Raw genomic sequence first — 23,053 nt, 5'->3', positions numbered from 1 at the left:
CACAAGCGCGCGCACAAAAGCGATGTAAATCCAATCGGGCAACCTCCATGCTGTACACTTAATGACACGGATAATTCTAATGCCGGAAGTACTGTGCATTTCAAGCATCATAATTTGCAAAATACTTTTTGTACTAAATAACTACCAGTTGCTAATAAAGATGAAAAAGATTTGGTGACGGTATTGTTACCATTAAAGACGATCGATGAAATGAGAAATTTTTTTAGGAATTATTATGTTATTTGATATTTATGATACTTTAATAAAATTAAATGACATACCCAATAAATTTATAAGTCCTGATAATGAAAAATATAAATTACTAGAACTAGTTCGTTATACATCTCAATGTTTATCTTTTTGTATTCGAATATTCTTTTCAATATTTATTTTATGTGTATGCGTCGGTTGAGGAAGATCAAGTTATATCGAAACATGTTCCAAGATTGATATTCGTTAATATTGATTTAAAATTAAACTTACAATCCAATAAAATTGTAATATTGCTCGTTATTTTGGCCTATTATTTTACATCATTTTGTTGCTGACATAAATGAGCTCGTCTACTTGTTAACATACATACTAACTGACACTTTACTCTTGTACGTGTCCACGTTTGGAGCGGTTTTTTAGTCAAAAAGGATGAGCACAAAGATTTCATGGTGTATATTTTGAAAGCGTATAATTAACACTAAATTATAGCGTCAGCACTTTATTTATAATTGTTTTTCTTTAATAAGCATTTTAACTTTCTTGAAAGTTAGCAGAAAAATTATATCTTGCTAAACTGCTGGAGTTAAATAACATTGCAATTAGTGCAATAAATTAACACATAAAGAGCACTAAATCCTGTGTTTGTTTCATGTGATAAACGTTTCTAACAATCAAACATAATTCTTGATAGTATGCCTTTAAGAAAAAAGACACCTTGAGTTTTCTGACGAAGAAGCAAAATTGCAAAAAGTCTAAATGTTAAATTTTTCACCAGTTTTTTTCGAGATCAAAATTAACTACGTTCGATATTGAGACCAATGAAATTACGTCGATTGTCGGAATTCTATGCAAAAATGTTTTGACACTTGACACGCGACGTCGCGAAAATGGTGAGAATGTCAAGGAGAAACTTCTCGCATATAAATTGGAGTACTTTAGGTGTGAACGCATTCAATTTCACATTCTTTCATTCGATCTTCATCAGCATCTCGTCTGTCGCATTGGATAAAATATAAATATTCATGCTATGACTAATGCGTTGAACCGAGCATGAAAGGCGAGTGTTGCAATGTACAACTGGTTTTTCGGATTCTCTCTCACGTTTGCTTGTCGCAGCGTTTCAATTTATTGGTTGATGGCCTATCCTAACAAAAGTGATCGTCGACGCCAAGCAGCCGTTCGATAAAAATAAAATGGTCTATTGAGTTGCAAAATAAATTCAAGTTACATGCTATTAGTTGAACAAAAAATTTCTAATACTACTACTAATGACATATTATTCTGAATAATTATAATTTGTTATAATACTTACAATAAGAGCAATTCCGCGTGAAGCGGATCAGTCATCTCTCACAAACTTTTTCTTTTGCTATCAATGGTTATTAATAATAAGTTGCAAATTTTTGCATTATTTAATATATATTATAAATACCAGTAGCAATAATTAACGCAATAATATGTAAATGAATACTAACAAGGAAAGGCACCGCCTCAGATTTAAACGAGCTTTTAAGGGGTAACACCACTGTAGAATTTTTGAAAAATCAATTTTTTTATTGCTTTATAAACTGCTTTGAACCTTCTAGAATGAGTTAAAAAAAGTGTTACGTCTGTTACAAAATTTCTTTTTTGAAATTCGCACTCTTTCTTAAGCGTATCGGACTGCTTCAAGAATGAATACCTACGGCACATCGATACCTGCTCGAAGAGTAGGTCGTGGCAGCTCAGTTTTAAGGGGCCTGCAAGCGGTGTGAGGGGCTTGAGGGGAGACAGTAATATTCTTTTTTACTATTTTCACAAATGCGGAATAGCATCTGGAATAGCTTTTCTGTTATTCGTTTAAATAAGAATGCAACTAGTAATTTTGTGTCAATATAATATAATAATTAAATTAAATATGAAAAAATTTCGGAAAATCTGTTTAATAAAAAACGTCTACATGACCCAATTTTCAACTATATGTTATCTGGATAACAGAAGACAATAGTGACGTTAATTATTTTTGTTAATTATATATTTGCAAAACTACATCTAATAGAAACGAAATTTTCGAGTGATTGAAAAGGATTTGAAATACTTACCTTAATATCAACCATCGGCATTGACGTCGAATAGATGTGCACTCATGTAGTCGGCGCCCTTGGATGAAAATAAAAGTAAATTTTAATCAGTCAACTGACCACGGTCAACCTGTTATATAACACGGACCCAAGGACACGCAGACTTCCATTAATAACGTGCTCTGCCGGAATCCTGCTGACACGAAAAGATCTATTTCATGGAAGTGATTATCGTGCTTGCCCCCGAGGAATTAGGGTCCGGTTGTTCCAAGGTCGCCCCATGTCCGACGACTGTAGCCCTATTCTCTAACTCAGAGTTCGCAACGATCTGCGCATTTTGGGCCGATTCCTTAAGCGACGTCCACTTTTACCCCCGCTTCCGCTCGCCGCCCGATGGTCGAGCTCGCGATCACGCGAGCGGCGCTCTGCCTCAGGAGCATCCGTTAAAAATATGCTAGTAGCGTACCTTTCGAGAAAAATTTTTTTTTTAACTTAATTTTTATAATAACAATAATGTACGGTAATTAGAATTTAGACAATAGCTTTCTACATCACCCTTATGCAGTACATATTTTATTTTCTTTGATTTTTTAGTGGACTAGGCCTACTTGGGAAACCACATAAAAAAAACGCATCAATAATAGTACCTCATGTGTGATGTGGAAAGCTATGTACGGTAATTAGAATTTAGACAATAGCTTTCCACATTACCCTTGAGGTACTTTAGTAGAAGGGCATATATTCAACATACTTCTGAGATGGAAACGCCCCTGAGGCCACAGCGCTCGGCGCGCGATCGGCAGCTCGGTACGCGGGGTAGTAGTGGAGACTCGCCGACCTAGACGTGACCGGCATACTCACCGGCAAAACCCAACTTTTTTTTGCGTCTGGTCTCGAGACGAATCACGGGATCGAACTAAACATGCACCGCGAAGCCTAACCTACCCTAACCCAACGACGATGTTTTACGTAAGCAGTAAATCTGGCTTGGCCTACGCGAAGTGCTCCCAATACTTTCCTGGGATTCGGCCGCCCATCAATAAACCCCATTCCCCTTCGCTAACAACTCCGACGAATAGGCATTGAATATATGCGCCGAAAATCTGCGCATTTTTCGCTCCATACCGTAGCTGCTACGGACATACACCAATCGAGCGGGAAAAAAGGTGGATCCAGCCATATAGTTCCGCCGACTGAAAATGTGGATCCATTGGCGCCACTGTACGACCTAGAGAAAGCGTCACACGAAAATCGACGGCATGGCCTCTCTCAGGTTTCTCTCTGCCTTAAGCTACATATGCGCGCATAACTCTTACGGAAAAAAACTACAAGAATACAAAACAATTACTAGAATACTGTTGAAAAACTGCAGTTTTTATATAGTATATCAATAATTTTTTCGCATTCTTGTAGTTTTTTTTATAAGGGAATATACATAATATATGTATCTATAGTACACGTTACGTGTATTATACTATATAATACACGTAAAGTGTATTATAGATAAATGTTGTTGAAAGTATACTGCACGTGTTCCCAGCACTTCCCCAGTTAAGAATCAGGTAAGGACCATGATGTAAGAAGAAAGGTGAAACAAGTAACCAGATGCGCAGTGGACCATACTCTAGACCAATCAGAAGTGGGTCCAAATTTTGAGATTCAATATGGCTACGGCTTCGGTACTGGGGCGTATTTATACTTGTATTTATACGTGAATCGGAAATAATCGGTGAATCGGAGAAATTCAAAGCTACTTAAAAAAGGAAGAACGTGAAGGTAAAGTTGAGACTTTGTACATTAATGAAAATTGTGATAATTGTTATTTCAAATTTTTTAAACTTGAATTAGAAAAAATTTGGAAAATTATAAGAATGAGCTTATGTGTTTGGCTAAATTGTTGTATTTTATGTTTATAACAACAGTGTTTATTGAAACAGTAATTTGTGTTAAAGATAATAAATTTCAAGTATTTTTACATTTTTATATTTATTTTTTTTAACATCTACATTTTAAGTACGTGTGACTACATATCATTGTTTCGTATTCAAATTGCGCGGATATATTTGGACCCAAATTTCATTGGCTCGAGCCACGCCTCTTACCGCGCATCGAGCCGCCGACGATGCGCGTTGTTTCACCTTGTTTCTTACATCATGGTAAGGACCAGAAGAGGTTTTAGGGGGTACAGTGCGGTGCAATAATTCGAAAAGCCTAGTAGATAGCTGACTTACCGACGTCATAGTCTAGCATATATTGTATAATGTTAAACTGTGGCGTCAATAAGTCAACCATCTACTAAGCTCTTCGAATTGTTGCACCGCACTGTACATCTCCGCTACAATATCTGGTGGAGAGAGTTCCACAAAACCACAAGGTCTCCCCCGAGCCTGGTGGTATACAGAAAGTGTTTTCCTTCTGTTATAAAAAAAAGGTATATTGTGTTTATTTCCCTTATAGTGTATTTACAAGATGATTATTAGGGGAAAGTAGGGTTATTGTACGCACTGGGTAATTGTACGCTTCGTGGTTTGGCACCTTCCCGATGAATAAAACTTATATCACGACGATATTTGTAGGCTGAAGGCATTTTTTAAATATATAACCATACGTTATATCATTTAAAAACGTAGTTAATTTAAAAAATAAGAAAAAGTAAAATCATGATTTTTCTTGCGATTTTGGCGTTCAGAAAATAAGGCAATAAGTCTGTATTTTTACTTTATTCGTTTAATTTTGTTATACCTAACAAAAGTACGTTTTTTCCTGCGTTCTTTGAGCTATTGTTTATTAAATTTAATTAAATAGTCATCCAGTAATTGTTTATTTATCAAATCAAGTCCGCCGTCGACAATTTTACGCATCCATCTTGAAAGGCGTGAGACCACGTGAGATCAACTATAGTGCCACTAGTACAGTGTAGTGCAGTGTAGTGTAGTTAAAAGAATGGGCTATAACCTCATTTTTCCTCCGCGTCCATTTATCCAACCGCACGTACAATTACCCAAGGCCCGAGAAATTTTTTCGTTTAACCACTTGCTTCTTTTTGCTGAATATAGCATTATCAAATAAAAAATTGTTCAATATGACAATACATAATGATAAAAAAATGTTTAAAGTTTCTATTTCTGTACTCGTATCGATTTCAACTTTAAAAATCACTTCACTGCGATAAATTTCCCTTAGGTGCGTGCAATTTACCTACTTTCCCCTAATGATTAGAACAACTATTTACCATAAGAGATGACTTACCGACTGCGCTTTATGTAATTTATATAAAGTGAAGTCAGTAAGTTATCTCTTATGGTAAATAGTTGTTTCAACTATTAATAATTCTCCTATAAAGGAAAGTAGGTAAATTGCGTGCATCTAAGGGAAATTTATTTCAGTGAAGTGATTTTTGAAGCTGAAATCGATACGAGTACAGAAATAGAAACTTTAAACATTTTTTTATCATTATCCCAGATAGCAAAATGTCAGTATTATGCCGGCATAGTGCATTTCTGTTTGCGGCATGGCATGTCGGCATATTTGCAACAATTAAGTCGCTATATGAGGCGCATCCCAAGCAGAACAGGGAGTCATCATGACGTCAAAATAATGTCAAAGTGACTGCATGATGATCATTACAAGTCACTTTTTAATCAATTACGATTCATTTTGATGTCATTTTGACACAATCGTGAATCACTTTGATGTCATTTTGACTTGTTGTTCTGCTTGGGATGTGAGCAACACACTCTGCTGACATTTCAACATGATTTGCCGTCACAATGCTGACATAGCTCGCCGTCACAATACTGACATAATTCGCCGTTACAATGCTGACAAGCTTTGTTAGATTTATGTATATATAGTAATAATGATAAAAAAGAAACGTACAAATATATATTGATTGACAAACAATATATTTATTAAAATATATAGATAATTTAACATATCTAACTTTCTTCATTTAACAGAACATATAATTCAATCGAGATAAAAGGGACCTTTTTCAGCTTCTTCAATAGAGATTGCATAGAATCTTAAGTATTGTTATATTGAACAATTTTTTATTTGGTAATGCTATATTCAGCAAAAAGAGACAAGTGGATAAACAAAAAAATTTCTTGCACCTTGGGTAATTGTACGCGCGGTTGGATAAATGTACAGTGAGGTGCAACGATTCGCAGGGTCATAGTAGGTAGCTTGAGTTACCGACGCTGAGTCGGCAACGATAACGCACGCGCGCGCTCGGAACATGAATAATTTTATAGATCAAATGTTTTTATTATTTATGTTTATTACTTTATTAGTCTACATATTTGTGTATAACTATATATAATTATGTATGAAATATTTTTACTGGAAGTGAGAAAGATAAAGAAATAAATTAATATGTCTCAGATACTTTGTTTTCAATTTTGCGTATGTAATTATATGAATATATTATTGTTTATACGCAATAGAAACAAAAACATAATTACATTAAACTAAATAAATTTATATTTAAAATTGAAAACAAAGTATCTGAGACATATTAATTTATTTCTTTATCTTTCTCACTTCCAGTAAAAATATTTCATACATAATTATATATAGTTATACACAAATATGTAGACTAATAAAGTAATAAACATAAATAATAAAAACATTTGATCTATAAAATTATTCATGTTCCGAGCGCGCGCGTGCGTTATCGTTACCGACTCAGCGTCGGTAACTCAAGCTACCTACTATGACCCTGCGAATCGTTGCACCTCACTGTACGCGGAGGAAAAATGAGGTTATAGTCCATTCTTTTAGTTGCACTACACTGCACTATACTATACTAGTAGCACTATAGTTGGTCTTACGTGGAGACGGGATCCGATAGCACACGGTGCGATAGCCCATCAACCAATCATCTTGACTTATCTAACCCAACCAACGGAAAAACTCTAGGCATCGGTTGCTGTGAGTGGTGGTGGGCTATCGGTCCCGTGCGCTATCGGGATCCGCCCCTCACGTAGTCTCACGCCTTTCAAGATGGATGCGTAAAATTGTCTACGACAGACTTGATTTGATAAGAAAACAATTACTTGATGACTATTTAATTAAATTTAATAAACAATAGCTTAAAAAACGTACTTTTGTCAGGTATAACAAGATTAAATAAATAAAGTAAAAATACGGACTTATTGCCTTATTTTTTGAACGCCAAAATTGCAACAAAAATCATGATTTTACTTTTTCTTATTTTTTTAATTAACTACGTTTTTAAATGATATAACGTATGATTATATATTAAAGAAATATCTTCAGCCTACAAATATCGTCGTGATATAATCTCTATTCATCGGGAAGATGCCAAACTACGAAGGCTGTGTTCCGTTTTTACTGGCAGTACTGAAAATTTATAGTTCACGTCACATATACTATACATTTTCAGTACTGGCAGTTAATATCGGAACATAGCCGAAGCATACAATAACCCTACTTTTCCCTAATGGATTTCGTGTTATCTACATTAGATATAATATGATCAGCAGATATATTACCGACCATAGATAGTCAAACTCAGATGATAACATTAAACGTACAATTTTAAATAAAATTTGAATGTAATATACAGAAATTTATATTTTACAGAAAATATCAAGATAATAATAAATTATAAAATTAATATATTAATATTACATTAACTTTCTAGTTGCATAAATTTAACTGTCGGTTTTTAACAATATTTTTCATATTTTGTCAGTATCTTTAGCAAGTCATACCTAACCCAACCAGATATCAGGCAAAGTGGAGTTCGTCGTCGTCTTACGATCGAATGTAATCGAATGCCTCAAGTGGTCGAGAGCGCGGACCCATCGATGAAACTGCACGAGAACCATATTTCCGTTTGAGCCAATCGTAAAATTTTTTTGGTGGAAACATGTGGCTGGAGGAGTGCGACAGTTTCGCCGAGCTGTGCCGGGGTTATTTACCGTATTATCTGTTAATAGTCCTGCCGATCTTCATCATCATATCTCCCGTGAATCCGGTGGCTGCTTCTCACGAGTTTCCCGTGTATCGTATGCACCAATATGACTTACATGGAATTCCACATGGTAAGATATCAGATTTGTCTGTGACGATCTCAGGATCGATCATGTAATTTTTTCCTTAGAACGGAAACGTGAAAAGTGAAAAATTTTTCCATTAACTTTAATGGTAAAAATTTTCACTTTTCACATTTCTGCCCTAAGGAAAAAGTCACATGATCGACTCCCTGTTCAGAAATTAATTTCTCAACCTTAATGGTTCTCTAAAAAATGACTGTGACATATATTAGGTTGCCGAAGTGCACCTATTTCCTTGGAGGCAAGGTCTTTGGCTGGATGGAGTACCTCAAGGCACTGCGTTGTTGCAAAAGCACTGGATATCACACCATCTGTCTTCCAGTCCATTAAAAGTAAAGCTGGTGCATTGGTGATTGTTCTACCTAAGAAGATGAATGAACTTACAATGGAGGAAAAGCAAGTTGGTATAATACGATTAATATGAAACTTTATTGTAGTTTAAAATATTAATTCTAAGTTAAGATTGCTGTAAACAGTAAAATTTGTTTGTTGCAAATTAAAGCTAACTGATAATACTTGATATTGATTTTAGCACATTATGAATCTAGAAGAATCTATGATGTATGGTTCCGAGACAATGATACCAGTGTATTTTGCCCTGTGGCAACCGGAACTTCAAATGATTCTGGATGATATTGCAGATGGTTTTGTTACGGATGAGAAGGCAGGTTCAGCAGCAGAGGCTATATATAATTCAATTTCAGCTAGTGGTTACCAAGTGGTAGTAACTACTGGACAGGCGCTTCCTAAAACAGATGTTAAAGTTGCCACATTACATGGCAAATTAACTGGAACTGGCACTGAAGAAAAATTACCTACTATAGCAATAGTAACATATTATGATAGTACTGGTGTAGCACCTGTAAGTCTTAATATTTTCTATATTATTTATAATTATTGGGATGTTTACTACTGAAATAATCTGGAATTTTCAGAGAAATTATTTTTTACTCTTAAAATTTATGGATTTTTACTGATATTTTGAAAAATTTTTTTAAATTTTACTTAAAAATTTTTAATTTTATCTATTTTTGTGTCTGATAAAATTATTTCTTTGATCGTTTTTTTTGATAATACAAAATCAATTAGTAATAAATATAGCATGTACAATGTATATATCCGTGTATATTCTTGTGTGATTTATGAGTTTTTATTAAAAAATGACAGTACATTGTTTCAATTTGTATGTTTTAATCACATTTCAAATTCTGTATTTTCTATGAATTGAATCTATTTATTGCAAACAGATTATTATATGCATATTTAGGTTATATATGATTTTTTAAATACTTTCTCAAATTTAATATTCAAAACTCAAGTGGATTTTCTTCATAATTGTGTGATTAAAGAACATTAAAATGTATAATACTAAAGTATATATATTTACTTCAAAGCATATTAGGAAATTGTTCAATCTTATCTGAAATTTCAAATAAAATTCTTGAAAAATTCAAGTAATTTACAGGAAATTCTTTTACAAAATTTGAATAAAACCATGAATATTCATAAAATCTGATATTTATGGTATTACAGGAATTATCATTTGGTGCGGACAGTAATGCTTCCGGTATAGCTATGCTACTAGAAATAGCGAGATTGTTCTCTGCTTTATATTCCACTGGTCGGACAAGACCACAATATAATCTCATTTTTATTGCGACTGGAGCTGGTAAATTAAATTACCAAGGTAGTAAGAAATGGTTGGAAGATCAATTGGATGGGGTTGAAGGCTCTGTTATACAGGTAAAATGTTAATATTTATGTTTAATATTTTATCTCCTATTTGTGTTTTTATATAAATTTTCTATAGGCTAAATTTGGTATTGTATGTCCAATCTATCTAAAACTTAATTTATCAGGTTTTTTTTATTTTTATTATTTACTATGTTTTAAGAAAATAAACTATACTAATAAAAACTTTATATTGTCTATTAGTATAAAACATTAGAAATATGAAAGATTTATTTTTTTATATTTGAAAATAAATAAAAAGTAAAGTTAAAATTACAACAAAAAAATAATGTGATGTAAAGACTCATAGCAAAGTGATTTCATGTAAACTATCCCTTCGATTTTTTTCTGCCTTTTGCGAATTCTAGCGTGGCATAAGTACAGGAGTTAGCCTAATGTGTAATTAATGCTCGGAAATATATTTGTAGGATGCAGCTTATGTAATATGTCTCGATACAGTTTCTGCTAGCAATAATTTATATGTGCACGTATCAAAGCCACCTAAGGAGAATTCTTCAGGTGGTTTGTTCTATAAAGAACTTAAAACTGTTTCGCAAGTATTCAACAATGTCACTGTTGATGGCGTGCATAAAAAGATAAATCTTGCAGAAGAGACATTAGCTTGGGAACACGAGAGATATAGCATTCGAAGATTGCCAGCTGCTACTTTATCTACATTAAAAAGTCATGAAGATTCAACTAGGACAACTATATTAGATGTCTCTAAAGAAGGACAAGTAGACAGATTGTACAAGCATACCCAAATCTTGTCGGAAGCTTTGGCACGTCATATATATAACTTGAGTTCTAGTCAAATCTTTGCTGGTCCATTGGTATGTTCATTGCTATAACTTTTATATTCTTGGTTGTATTATTATTTCGTCATTTTAAACATTTTAAGTATAGGAAAATAAACTGTTGCAGTAGAAGAGAACTAATAGAATATATTAGAAGATAATTTGAATCTATGTCATATATGAATTTAATAATTATTGATGAATAATATTTATACAAAGTATTGTATGCCTTTATATATTTTATGTGAAACTTTCTTTACAGGATGTATCAAAAGAATCGCTCTCCTTATGGTTTAATTACTTTGCTTCTCAACCAAGAGCAGCATCATTACTAGCGGACAAAAATAATTTATTGGTTGGTACTTTGAAAGAAGCAATGGCGAGATATTTGGGAGATGTGAAAGTTACTCTTCATACTCCTGATAAACAAGATCCAGAATTTGTGTTCTATGATGTTACTAAAGCATCTCTGAATGTATATAGGTAAAGTATATAGTTTTTTTGCATATATGTTTATAATACATGATAAATGATAATAATTATGTGTAATTACCTTCATTTTATTTACAGTGTAAAGCCGGCTGTGTTTGATCTCTTTCTTACTATTGGTATAGTTTTGTATTTGGGGATATTGTATATGATTGTACATAATTTTCCACGTGCTTATGCTCTGGCAATTAGACTTTCTGCGAAGAGCAAGATGACGTGAATCTTATTTACATGCAAAAAGAGCTTGAGTGCTTTTAACACCAATTTTGAGTAATGTTAAATAATCAATCTATTCAAATCTATTGTAAGAAAGTTAACTAGTTCTTAGATATATATATATATATATATATATATATATATATATATATATATATATATATACTTTAAAGTATTCCAAAATGATATATAATTATATACTGATGCATATTTGCTAACAGCAAGTTGAATCTAACATGTGTTTTTCTGTGTGTGTATATATATTTATTTTACAAATTTTTAATTATAAAATAACTACAGATTACGTAATGCTCAATAGTATGTTATCATTCTTTGTTAACCTTTTCTAGTAATAAAATGTGGAACACTGAAAAAATTAGATTTTTTGTAATTAGGCGTTCTTTAGATAATCTGTCATAAGAAGTGATAATAAAGACCAACTTATGATTGACCAAATAGTAAGATATTAAAATGCAAGTGATGATATAAAGATTGAAAAATTTGTTATGTGGAAACAATTATATTTAATATAATGTATCTAATAGCCAATACTTTACGTTTGAACTTATCAAAGATATGTCTCTTGTATATAAATGATAATATTGATTTTAACATTTTAGAATAAACTCAAAATAAATTCTTTGTTTTAATAAATGAAATTCAAAGATTTCAAATTTGATTTGTCGTTATATACATAAAAATACGTTTAAAGAAAAATATAAAGCGTAGTTTTATAGAAAATAAATATATTATCTATATATACATATATACATACATACATACATTATATATATATATATATATATATATATATATATATATATATATGTATATGTATATGTATGTATATGTATGTATATGTATGTGTGTAAAATAGTACATATTTATATATATTATTCTAAGGAAAATAATAATTTAACAGATATCGTAATAATAAATAGAGACAAGGAATGAAAAAGTAAAAATTTTTATTAATTTGGAATTTATTTCAAAACTTGCTTATTTTTTAAACTATGTAATAGAAAAATAAAATTTTTTAACTTTATAATTTAAATTCTTCGTATAATGCAAATAATTTATGAATTAATTATGATAATAATTCTTTTAACTTAAATACAAACCGTATATTTTGACTAAAAATATCATTTATAATCATTTCAGCTATAGAATTTGGAATATATGCTGTATGTAAACAGAATAGAGTATATTATTATTATGAATTATAAGTAAATAAATATTTAAATGATAATTTTAAAAAACTTGCGACAAAATTATTTCAGGATGGAAAAAATGAAATATACAAATTGAGTATAAATTTTTTTAAATTATTAAATTAGTAATACGTCAATAGCACAATTAAAAACTGTAACTTTCTGAATGATTGTATTTTTTAAAGAATAAATTTTAAGTACTTAGAAAAATGTATTAATAATATAATAATGTATTAATAACTAATAAAATCATATTAAAAAACGATAATTAAAAATGCTTAATAAATATATTTACAATTTTTTTTTTATCAATAAGTGGTATGATGAATCTATTATAAAACGGTCAAATTGTAAATTTCAGGGTTGGGTATGGTAACATTGTTTTATTGAATTAAATAGCTGAATTAATAGCTTAATTTATTAATAAAATAAATTTGATTACAATAAAAGTTGCATTAACAAAATACTATTTAAATTACTAACTTAAATTAATAATTTTTAATTAAAAGTTAACTTTAAAAAACATTATTTATGTTAAATGAAAATATGATTTTTTAAATTAGATTATTCTAAATAGTAATTATAATATGAACCATTAAATTAATATTTTGTTTATAAATCAATGCCTCTTATATAAAATAATAGGTATTGTTGTTTTATATGAAACTGTGTTTTTTTACAATTTATTTCTTTTATATTGGTCAATTTTTAACTTAGGAAAAAGTAAATAAGTTAAAGTTTAAAAATAACTAATAAAGTTAAAAATTAACTTATTTAAAATTAAATTAAAAGTTATTAATTTTTTAACCTTATTATTTAATTTTTTAACCCTGATAAATTTACATCACAGATATTTTAGGAAATATTTAACCATGAAAATGAAATAGTATTGCGTAATAATTGTTTGAAAGTATGTTGGCGTGATAAAGATATGTTATTGAATTTGTAATAAGTGTATCTGTAATCTTGTCGTAAGTGTAAAACCGGTTTGACTACTTTAGGATCGCTCAACTATGCTACTATATTTTCATCTAAAATCAGTTATCTGTCTGCTGCATCCAGGTCCACAGTAGTAAATAATTCTGCATGTAAAATATGTATAGAAATTTAAAAAGTGCGTATATTTTGTGATTACTATAAACTAATAACATCTAAAACGATTGAATTTAATATTTTTCGTACAGTTTTTAAATTTCAAGATGTCAAACGGAATATCGATCGGAAAACCAGCTCTTTAGTTGCTTGCGTTGAGCCTGAATTAGCAGCTATAGTCAAAGCTGGTACATGGAAAAACGAGCGCATAATTGCCTCGCCTCAAAGAACGGAGATCACACTTTCAAATGGAAAGAAAGCGCTTAATTTTTGTGCCAACAATTACCTAGGTCTAGCGGTAAGATAACAATATCCAGGTAACAACGTGTCTGTACTGTTGCTGGAATATTGCTTGCAATTATTAGAATTGCAGCAACCGAATCTACATTTGTTGGCAAATTGATACTTTGACAATATGATAATTTTGGATAGCAACTTGCCAACAATATATTGAAATCAACAACTTTGAAATTGTCATCCAAATTTGTACTGTTATCGTTATGTTGTCATAATTTATAGAATCATATGAGAATGCTTTCTCAGATGGCACAGTACTTTACAAAAAGTTCATAAAAACTTAATTGAAGAGTTATTTATGAACTCTTTCAAACAAATCATATATATATTACTCAAAATAAGTTCATTTTTCTTACAATTAGTGCAAAATGATTTAAGAAAATCTAAATTATTTAACAATGCTTAAGTAATTCCGGGTAGCCACACGATTCCACCTTTTTTGCGCATTTAAACTATATTATAAATTTAATGTCTTATTGGCTTTCAAGAACTTCCTTGAGATAGCTGCTTTGGGAATTTCTGTCGGAGAACTCTTCGAGTATTTTCAACAATACTCAAATTTAATTAATTATACATTTGCCGCGGTGACGTAAGTGGCTCGAAACCTGCCAGCGTTTGCAAGGATATAATTGTTCTGTTTGCTTTAGGAGGAATTTGTGACTCTAAAATTAGTGCTTGTCGATGTTTATGTCTCGTATCGTCGACTTTACTATTTTGCAAAAATAAAAAAACTAACTTTTATATATATTTATAAAAAAATATTCTTTAATTGTTTTATTTTTTCAACAATAAATATTGAAGTGATCTATCAGTATTATGTATGTATTGACAAGAAGTACTCATGAATTATCATAGGTAATAGTTTCTGTGTACGCAGAAGTTAAGCAACGTTGGTAGTCGGTTCAGGCTTGGATGGGTGACTGTTTGGAAATTTCCGAAAAATATTCCTGAGAAAAAGATTCCCGAATATATTTTTTACTTTAAAGAACATTTTTTACTTTATTTAACGTTAAGAAAACGTTTTCTTACAATTATAAAATATTTTTTTGATGAAATAAATTTGGGTATTGATCCTAAGGGGGAGATGAAATAATTTCTTTTTGAATACATTGGTGAACTTTTTATGAATTGTTATATAAATTCCTTTTTACTGATATTCCCTGTTCTACTTGGGAACACAAAATGAATTCTTTCGTGATATTTTCTGAAGATTAAAAGGAACTCATTGCTCTTTTAGCTGAGCTTAATGTGAACCTTTTAAGAATCTCTTGGTGCCATCTGCGTTTATATTACCGTCAATGCGAAATAATTTTGATGCTATTATCATGCTATTAAACTGCTGGCAATATAAGATATACATCGCTGTTTGCATGTTGCTTCAATATATATTCAAAATTGTTGAAGATAAAGCATTTATAAGCAATCAGATTTGTACAATTTTGTTTAGACATGTTTTGTTATTTGAGTACTAGCAAATATGCAATGTGATATTTTTATAAAAACTGAGCGAGATTTTTTTACATTCAGGATAACAAGGACGTTATTAACGCAGCAAAGAATGCGCTGGATAAATATGGTGCAGGTTTGGGTTCCGTGAGATTTATATGCGGAACGCAAGACATACACGTTGAATTGGAAAAGAAGATCGCAAAGTTTCACAACAGAGAGGACACAATACTCTACGCGTCCTGCTTCGATGCGAATGCTGGTATCTTTGAAACTCTGTTGACTGCCGACGATGTGGTGTTGAGCGATGAGCTAAACCATGCGTCTATCATCGATGGAATACGATTGTGCAAAGCGAAGAAATATAGGTAGCATTTGTTTACCTATGATTTATAAATTAAATATTGACCAAACATGCTGAACTATTTCGTCAGGATGTTTACCGGGAAAAATTTGGAAAATCTTGGACCTGGAATTTTCAGGGAATTTATTTTTAACCATAAAAATCATGGATTTTTATTGATATTTAGGGAAATTTTTGAAATTTTTAATTCTATCTCTCTATTTTTAATAAAATTTTGTTTCTTTAATTATTTTTCTCAATAATGTACAAAATTAATTAAGAATATATACGTCTATGTATGTACATTTTTTGTAATGCAAGTTTATAAAAAAAAAAAAAAAAAAAAAAAAAAAAAAAAAAAAAATAGTACAATGGAAGATTGTCTTAAATTAGCGTGTTTAGCTTACGAATTTTGTACTTCCGATAAGCTAGATCCATATTATTGCACATACAAATCGTCACACACTATATATAATTTATATTATTTAGTTTTAATATTATTTTTTTAATATTTAAAACTCAAATAGTTTGTCTTTGTGATTATTTGATTAAGAAACATTAAAAAGTATAACAAATTTCAAAGCTGTATTAAAAAATTCTTTAATCTTACTTGGAATTTTGAGTACAATTTCTGTAAAAACTGAGATTTCTCTGGAAATTCTTTTACAACATTTGAGTAAACTTGTTCTTTCTCTATTCGTAATGCCAAAAGGTACAAACACAGAGACATGATGGATTTGGAAAATAAACTTCAAGAAAGCGAGTCGGCTCGTTTGCGCCTTATTGCAACTGACGGAGTATTTTCTATGGATGGTACCGTTGCACCGTTATCGAAGATAATCGACCTTGCTAAGAAGTATGACGCTATTACGTTCGTAGACGATTGCCATGCCACTGGATTTTTTGGCAAAACCGGCAGGTATGAAATCTCATGCACGTCTATTTACGATCGTTGATTTATGATTGTTTTTGATTTAATTTCATTTAATTTCAATTCGATCCAGAGGTACAGAAGAGTATTTTGATCGTCTAGGAAACATTGACATCATTAATTCTACGTTAGGAAAGGCTCTTGGAGGAGCGGCTGGTGGCTACACGACTAGCAAGAAAGAGATTATAAGTTTGCTAAGGCAAAGAAGTAGACCGTATTTGTTCTCAAATTCAATGCCTCCGTCTGTTGTCGCATCAGCAATTAAGGTAAAGTATTGTAGTTATACTTTAATTAAGCGTTTTTGTAAATAGTATACATTGTTTTAAAACAGGAAATTAAAAAAATGATATTAAGCTTCTTGTGCTATTTAAACAGTTTTAATTTACTTTAAACGTTACTAATAGGTGATGGATCTTATAACGAATAGCACAAAGTTTTTGGATCGTTTAGCAGGCAATACCGAGCGTTTCAGGACTGCGATGACCACGGTTGGCTTCACTATCAGTGGCGATAACCATCCTATCTGTCCTGTTATGCTCGGTGATGCAAAACTAGCAACAACATTTGCAGATAAAATGATGGGTACGTATACATCTTTATATAAATTATGAAGTCTTTAAAAAAAAGAACAAAATTATAAATGATAAAATATACAGCAGCTATATCATGCTACATTATCAAAGTTTTACGACTTGTTCCAAGATATTATATATATATATATATATATATATTTTTTTTTTTTTTCCAGAAAAAGGAATTTATGTCATTGGATTTAGCTATCCTGTAGTGCCGAAAGATAAAGCAAGAATACGTGTTCAGATTAGCGCAGCGCACTCGACTGATGAAATAGATCGTGCTATAAATGCTTTCATACAAATTGGAAAAGAACTTACAGTAATTTAATAAATACATTTTTGATTACAAAAATTGAATAATTGATTCTGTCTCCAATATGTATATTCTACTTCATTAATTTCATTATATAAATAAGTGAATTGTATTCTTAACGCTATATATTTAAGCTGTTTGTATTATACAAATTAAATACAAATAAATTGTAAATACCCAGACAGTACAGTAAATACGTTTTAAAAAACATATTTAAAATGTACATTTTATATATTTTGGACATGTTAAAAACGTACAGATTAGACCCATGGAAATTTTAAACACATTTTAAAAACATCCAATGTTATTGTTTTAAACTTTTTAAAAACGTTTATTTTAGAACGCAATGAACTAAAACTAGATTAAATTAATGCATTAAATAAAGTCAAATAAACCAAGTAGCTAGCCTAATGATGTTACTGTGTGACACGAATTTTAGACCACAATCTAAAAAAAATAATTCTTATAGATTTTGATCATTTAAAACGATTCCGTAAATGAAATTGTTCTATCACATCATAGTTTTAAGCTTAAAAGTATCTAAAAGCCATTTTTGCATAAGAATATTTTTAAAATATCCAAATATAAATATACTTTGTGTGTATTGAATAACGTACGTTTTTAAACCATTCGTACTAAGTCCATGGACGTATGGATCAGGTCGAAACCAAATCCAATGTCCATTGGATGTCATGTGCTGTCTGGGTATATAATGCATGCAAATTGTAACATTGAATTTATTAACACGTGCAATAACAAATACTTTAATCGAGCAGTATATTAAAGGTGTACCTCTTTTTTTTATACAAATTTCAACGCACGAGGTTGCAAATGTATAAAACCTTGACTTAAGTGTAAAGTGTTATATTGTTATTAAATATTTATTACATAGATGCTAAGGTTTATACGGTTTAACGAGATTTTCCGAAAATTCTCTGACCTGTAGAACTCCACGCACTTCTCTTTCTAGTAACGGAAGCTGTGTGATGTGAAACTCTTCATAAAGATCCAGTATCTTAAAAAGAAAAAAAAACATTATTTTTTTAAGAATTTTACCTTGTACATTTTTCGATTTGCATTTTCATAACATAATTTTTTTGAGAATATAGAATATAAAATATTCTCAAAAAATTTTGAAAAATAAAAATTACAATTAGGAGAATATTCTTCTTCAAAAAATTAAAAAATTAATTTTTTAAATTTAATATTGTTAATATTTGAAGACTTTAAAATATATTCCTCAAACGTATTGTCGATATTTGATGCTTTGATGAAGTTAAAGGCAAAAAAGTAAGCAAGGCGCATAGATCAAAATTGAAATGCTCTTAATCCGCAAAAAAGTAGCATTTTTATTTAAAAAAAAGTAAAATATTAAAGTAACAGTAAAAGTATGCAAAGTTTGATAATAATTATCTTTCCAAAAAATTTCCGAAAAAAATTTATTTCAATCTTTCATAGGAAAATATGTTCTTAAACATTAGTCATAAATTCATTACCTGATCTAGATATTTATTTTGAATTTTATGCCTTGCAAGACATAACCGACAAGGAGTATCTCCCTCTTTCAAAAATAACAGTTGGTTCACAATAATATTATGGGTATCAATACCATATTTTGTTAATTCTTGTACAAGTCGTTCTGTTTCATAAAGCGACAAAAATTCGGCTATGCAGACGCATATAAATGTCGTCTGATCGGGATTTCTGAATTGTTCATTAACTTGCCGAATGACAGCAAGCATTTCCTCCATTTTATTAGAGAATGTATCCACGTTGAAATCCGTTAATCCCAACAATGAACTTATCTATAACAGAAAAAATCTTTTTCAATTTAAATAATTTGTGAAGGTTACTTGATATAATTAATATAATCAATTTTGAATTAAATAATATGGATTAATCCTAACTTGTGTGATAAAAGGACTAATCTTCATTTTTAAACGCATCAATTTTCCCAATCCTTTTTCAACCACTTGTGGAAATGATAGAAGCCTCAATGTGTGCCCAGTAGGTGCGGTATCAAATACCACAACAGAAAAATTCATACCTTTTACAAGCCTAGAATCAGTAAATCAAGTAAATATCAAATAGTCCCAAAATAAAAAAAAAGAAGATAAAGAATAGAAGATTTTAGATATATCTATAATTTCAGTTGATCACAAAAGAAAATTATCCTCTTAAATTTTAGAAAAAAAAAAAAATATAAGATTTATAAATTTACTTCATAACTTCTGCATAGCTCATTGCCTCATCTATACCAGGAAATGCACCAACAATTTCTTGCATAACATTTTTGCTTAATCTCATTGCTTCCCCTCCTGAAACTGTATGATATGTTTGGTAAGTATAATAATAGTAACTAGTAGTAATAAAGTAATAGTAACTATGCAACTATGTAATGTTAAATTTTTTAAAAACAATTGCATATAATATTATTAAGAATATTTACTTAAATTTTTTAAAAAAGTTCCTTGAAATTTTTCAGTAATTTTATTCAAGTTTCCAGATAAGACTAGTGTAGAATGATGTATTGTTTGCTATATTTGCTTGTCATTAATTTATGTAATCTAATAACTAACACAAATATATTTGAATGTATGTGAATGTACTTGGAGGAGTATGCTACATTAATTATTAATTGATTATAAACATTTTGCATTTATTAAGAAAAAATGATGAAGAAAATTTTATCAGAAAAAAAGAAATAGAATTTAAATTTAAAGTAAAATTTTTAAAATGATCTTGAGTATTAATAAAATTTCATAAATTAAAATCTATGATTTTCAAAGATAAAACAGAAATCCTCCTAAAAATTTTTTCAGTTCTTTTCTTTTTGTAGTAAACACCCTTTTATTTTATTTCAGGTGTATAGCAATTACTGCAGAAATTGTTACTATTTATTTATTTTATATATTTAATGTTATAATTAATGTTCTTTTAATTATCATATTGATAATTCTTAATAAAAATTATTTGTCTAAAATACAGACATTGGGCAGAAGTATTTTAAAGACAAACCTGCTTCACTGTCAAAGTATTCCTCTGGTAATTCTGTAATGCCAACGTTAGGATCAATTTCCATTGCAAATAAATTGTCAAAACCCTTAACCTTAGTGGGTACTTTGCTAAATTTCTGATCAAATGCATCAGAGATATTGTGCGCTGGGTCTGTGGATATAATAAGTACACTCTCCCTAACTTTGGACAGCTGTACTGCCAGGGAACAACTATAAAACAGAGATTTAGATTAGTTTAACTTTTTCATTTAAATGGAGCAGCAGATAGGATAACATATATTACAAGATGATTTGTTTTATTAAAAAAGAAAACTTGTAAAGAAAGTATATTAAAAAAAAATCCAAAATGGTTTAAAACTTTTTTATAATTTTTGTGAAAAGAGAAAAAGAATTTTTTATGTTTATTAAAACAGAGAGAGTTATGTGATGACAATATAAATATAATTACATTACTTATCCATAATAGTATAACATAATATAACAATATTATTAATATAATATTGTTATATTATGTTATACTATTCATATAATAAAGATAAATATTATAAATAATAAACATAAAAATTATATAAGAAACAAGAAGCACTATTTTTTGGTTAAAGCTGATCTTTATGCTTAATAATATCTTTATATTAATAATTAAATATATTTGTTAATTATTTGTTAACATTTTTTATTTATTAAGAAAAATAAAAAAATTAAATAGTTACATACATGTGATAATAATGAGATAATGTGATAATGATTTTAAGTGCAATGACATGACAGAAAATAAAGTAAAACCAATGGACGCGACTGCGACCACAGAAGGCTGTAGTCGATTTGCCAATTCGATGAGAACATACACTCGGTGAGATCTTTACTGATTCCTGTCACCGAGATTCCGAGATGTGACTGACAGGACGACTATTTTCAGGTTATGTATACCTGCAGGTTGTCTTCCCGACTCCGCCTTTGCCACCCACGAATATCCATCGTAAGGAACGTTGCTCGATCACGTTCCTGATGGAGGGCTCGTACTCCTCCATCGCCTCGTTTTCAGCAGTACTCATTTGTTTGCTGGTGATAACACGTAACACCGGGAGAAATTTAGCGCATAACCCTCAATAATTATCGCGTCAGCGCGTGTATCGGGTAAAATGCTAAAAGCGCGCACGATCTTGCACTAAAGCTTCGCGCACAACGTGGCGCATCGTTAAATGGTTAAATGTTAAGATCTGTTCGTCACAAGTACACTGAAGTACACCTTCTACACCTCAAATTGTGTTTTTTTTCTCTCTTTCTTTCTTTAAAATGTATGTAATTATTTCAGTTTAACAGGACTAGGTGGCAACTATTGTATAATTAAAAAATTGAAAGGTAAAAAAATTAAAATTAATAACTCTTAATTAATTTTAAAATAATTAATTTTTAACCTTAACTAATTCATATTTTTATAATTTAAAAATAAATATAAATATAAACATAAATATTTTTTATTTTTAAAAAATAATTATTATACTGTAAAAATATAAATTTTATTGATTACAGAATTACATTTCTAAAATTAAATTAAATTAATAATACTTTTAAAATAATCAGAATAAAGTACTTTGGAGATTTTTCAGAACTTTTTCTCAAGAAATTGTTTTTTTTTAAATATGCAAGAGGTCCACTTATTTAAGTCAGGAGCTATCATCAACGTTGCTTGACTTGTATGATATCGCACGGGAATTCACACTTCATAATAATCTGTAACATATATCTAGTGTGTTTAATGCATATATCAAGTAATTTCTTTTCTCAGTTTACCAGATGTCAAAAAGATAAAATATGTATGATAGCTACAGTTAAAACACATTTTCCTTATAAATAAAATCATAGTACGTTTTTCTGATTTTCACAAGAAATAACATCTGAAATAATTTTACTATTCGTTTGAAGAACAGTGACTCCAAAGAGTCAATATAATAATTAAATTATATGTAAAAATTTTTTATTTTAAATTATTATTTTAATATAAATAATTAATGTAAATTGAATAAATATTGTTGAATAAATATTAAATTAATATTCAATAAATAATAAATAAATTTTGGTATATTTTTACACATATGTTTTTTTAATTATATCCTAACTGCAGAATTTGTAACACAATCTTATTGTTTATAAATCAATTTGTATTTCACTGAGGATGACCAATAATTAAAGAGTTGAACGTTTGAATTTTGTAAACATATCTTGTTTTGTTTTTGAC

General features: G+C 29.9%; 3 protein-coding genes across 3 annotated transcripts; 2 read left to right on the top strand and 1 right to left on the bottom strand.

The window, feature by feature from the left end:
• The first annotated feature begins 8,002 nt into the window (after positions 1–8,002).
• LOC105200626 (nicalin) lies at positions 8,003–12,048 on the top strand. The gene is made up of 7 exons (XM_011168263.3): positions 8,003–8,347; positions 8,572–8,759; positions 8,892–9,221; positions 9,893–10,102; positions 10,519–10,923; positions 11,150–11,370; positions 11,458–12,048. The coding sequence occupies exons 1-7, from the start codon at positions 8,173–8,175 to the stop codon at positions 11,594–11,596; spliced, it is 1,668 nt and encodes a 555-aa protein (XP_011166565.2). The 5' UTR covers positions 8,003–8,172; the 3' UTR covers positions 11,597–12,048.
• Positions 12,049–13,612: 1,564 nt separating this feature from the next.
• On the top strand, positions 13,613–18,578 carry LOC105200629 (2-amino-3-ketobutyrate coenzyme A ligase, mitochondrial). The gene is made up of 7 exons (XM_026134944.2): positions 13,613–13,917; positions 13,988–14,193; positions 15,720–16,006; positions 16,694–16,900; positions 16,986–17,178; positions 17,317–17,494; positions 17,661–18,578. The coding sequence occupies exons 1-7, from the start codon at positions 13,899–13,901 to the stop codon at positions 17,813–17,815; spliced, it is 1,245 nt and encodes a 414-aa protein (XP_025990729.1). The 5' UTR covers positions 13,613–13,898; the 3' UTR covers positions 17,816–18,578.
• Positions 17,908–22,028, bottom strand: LOC105200625 (ATPase ASNA1 homolog). The gene is made up of 6 exons (XM_011168262.3): positions 21,745–22,028; positions 20,819–21,027; positions 20,022–20,124; positions 19,708–19,858; positions 19,297–19,605; positions 17,908–18,815 (listed from the first exon to the last, which is right to left on the bottom strand). The coding sequence occupies exons 1-6, from the start codon at positions 21,867–21,869 to the stop codon at positions 18,696–18,698; spliced, it is 1,017 nt and encodes a 338-aa protein (XP_011166564.1). The 5' UTR covers positions 21,870–22,028; the 3' UTR covers positions 17,908–18,695.
• Between the last annotated feature and the right edge of the window lie 1,025 nt (positions 22,029–23,053).

This window comes from Solenopsis invicta, chromosome 16 (genome assembly GCF_016802725.1).
Source record: "Solenopsis invicta isolate M01_SB chromosome 16, UNIL_Sinv_3.0, whole genome shotgun sequence".
Taxonomy (NCBI): Eukaryota; Metazoa; Arthropoda; class Insecta; order Hymenoptera; family Formicidae; genus Solenopsis; species Solenopsis invicta.
This window is presented reverse-complemented; position numbering and strand designations above follow the sequence as displayed.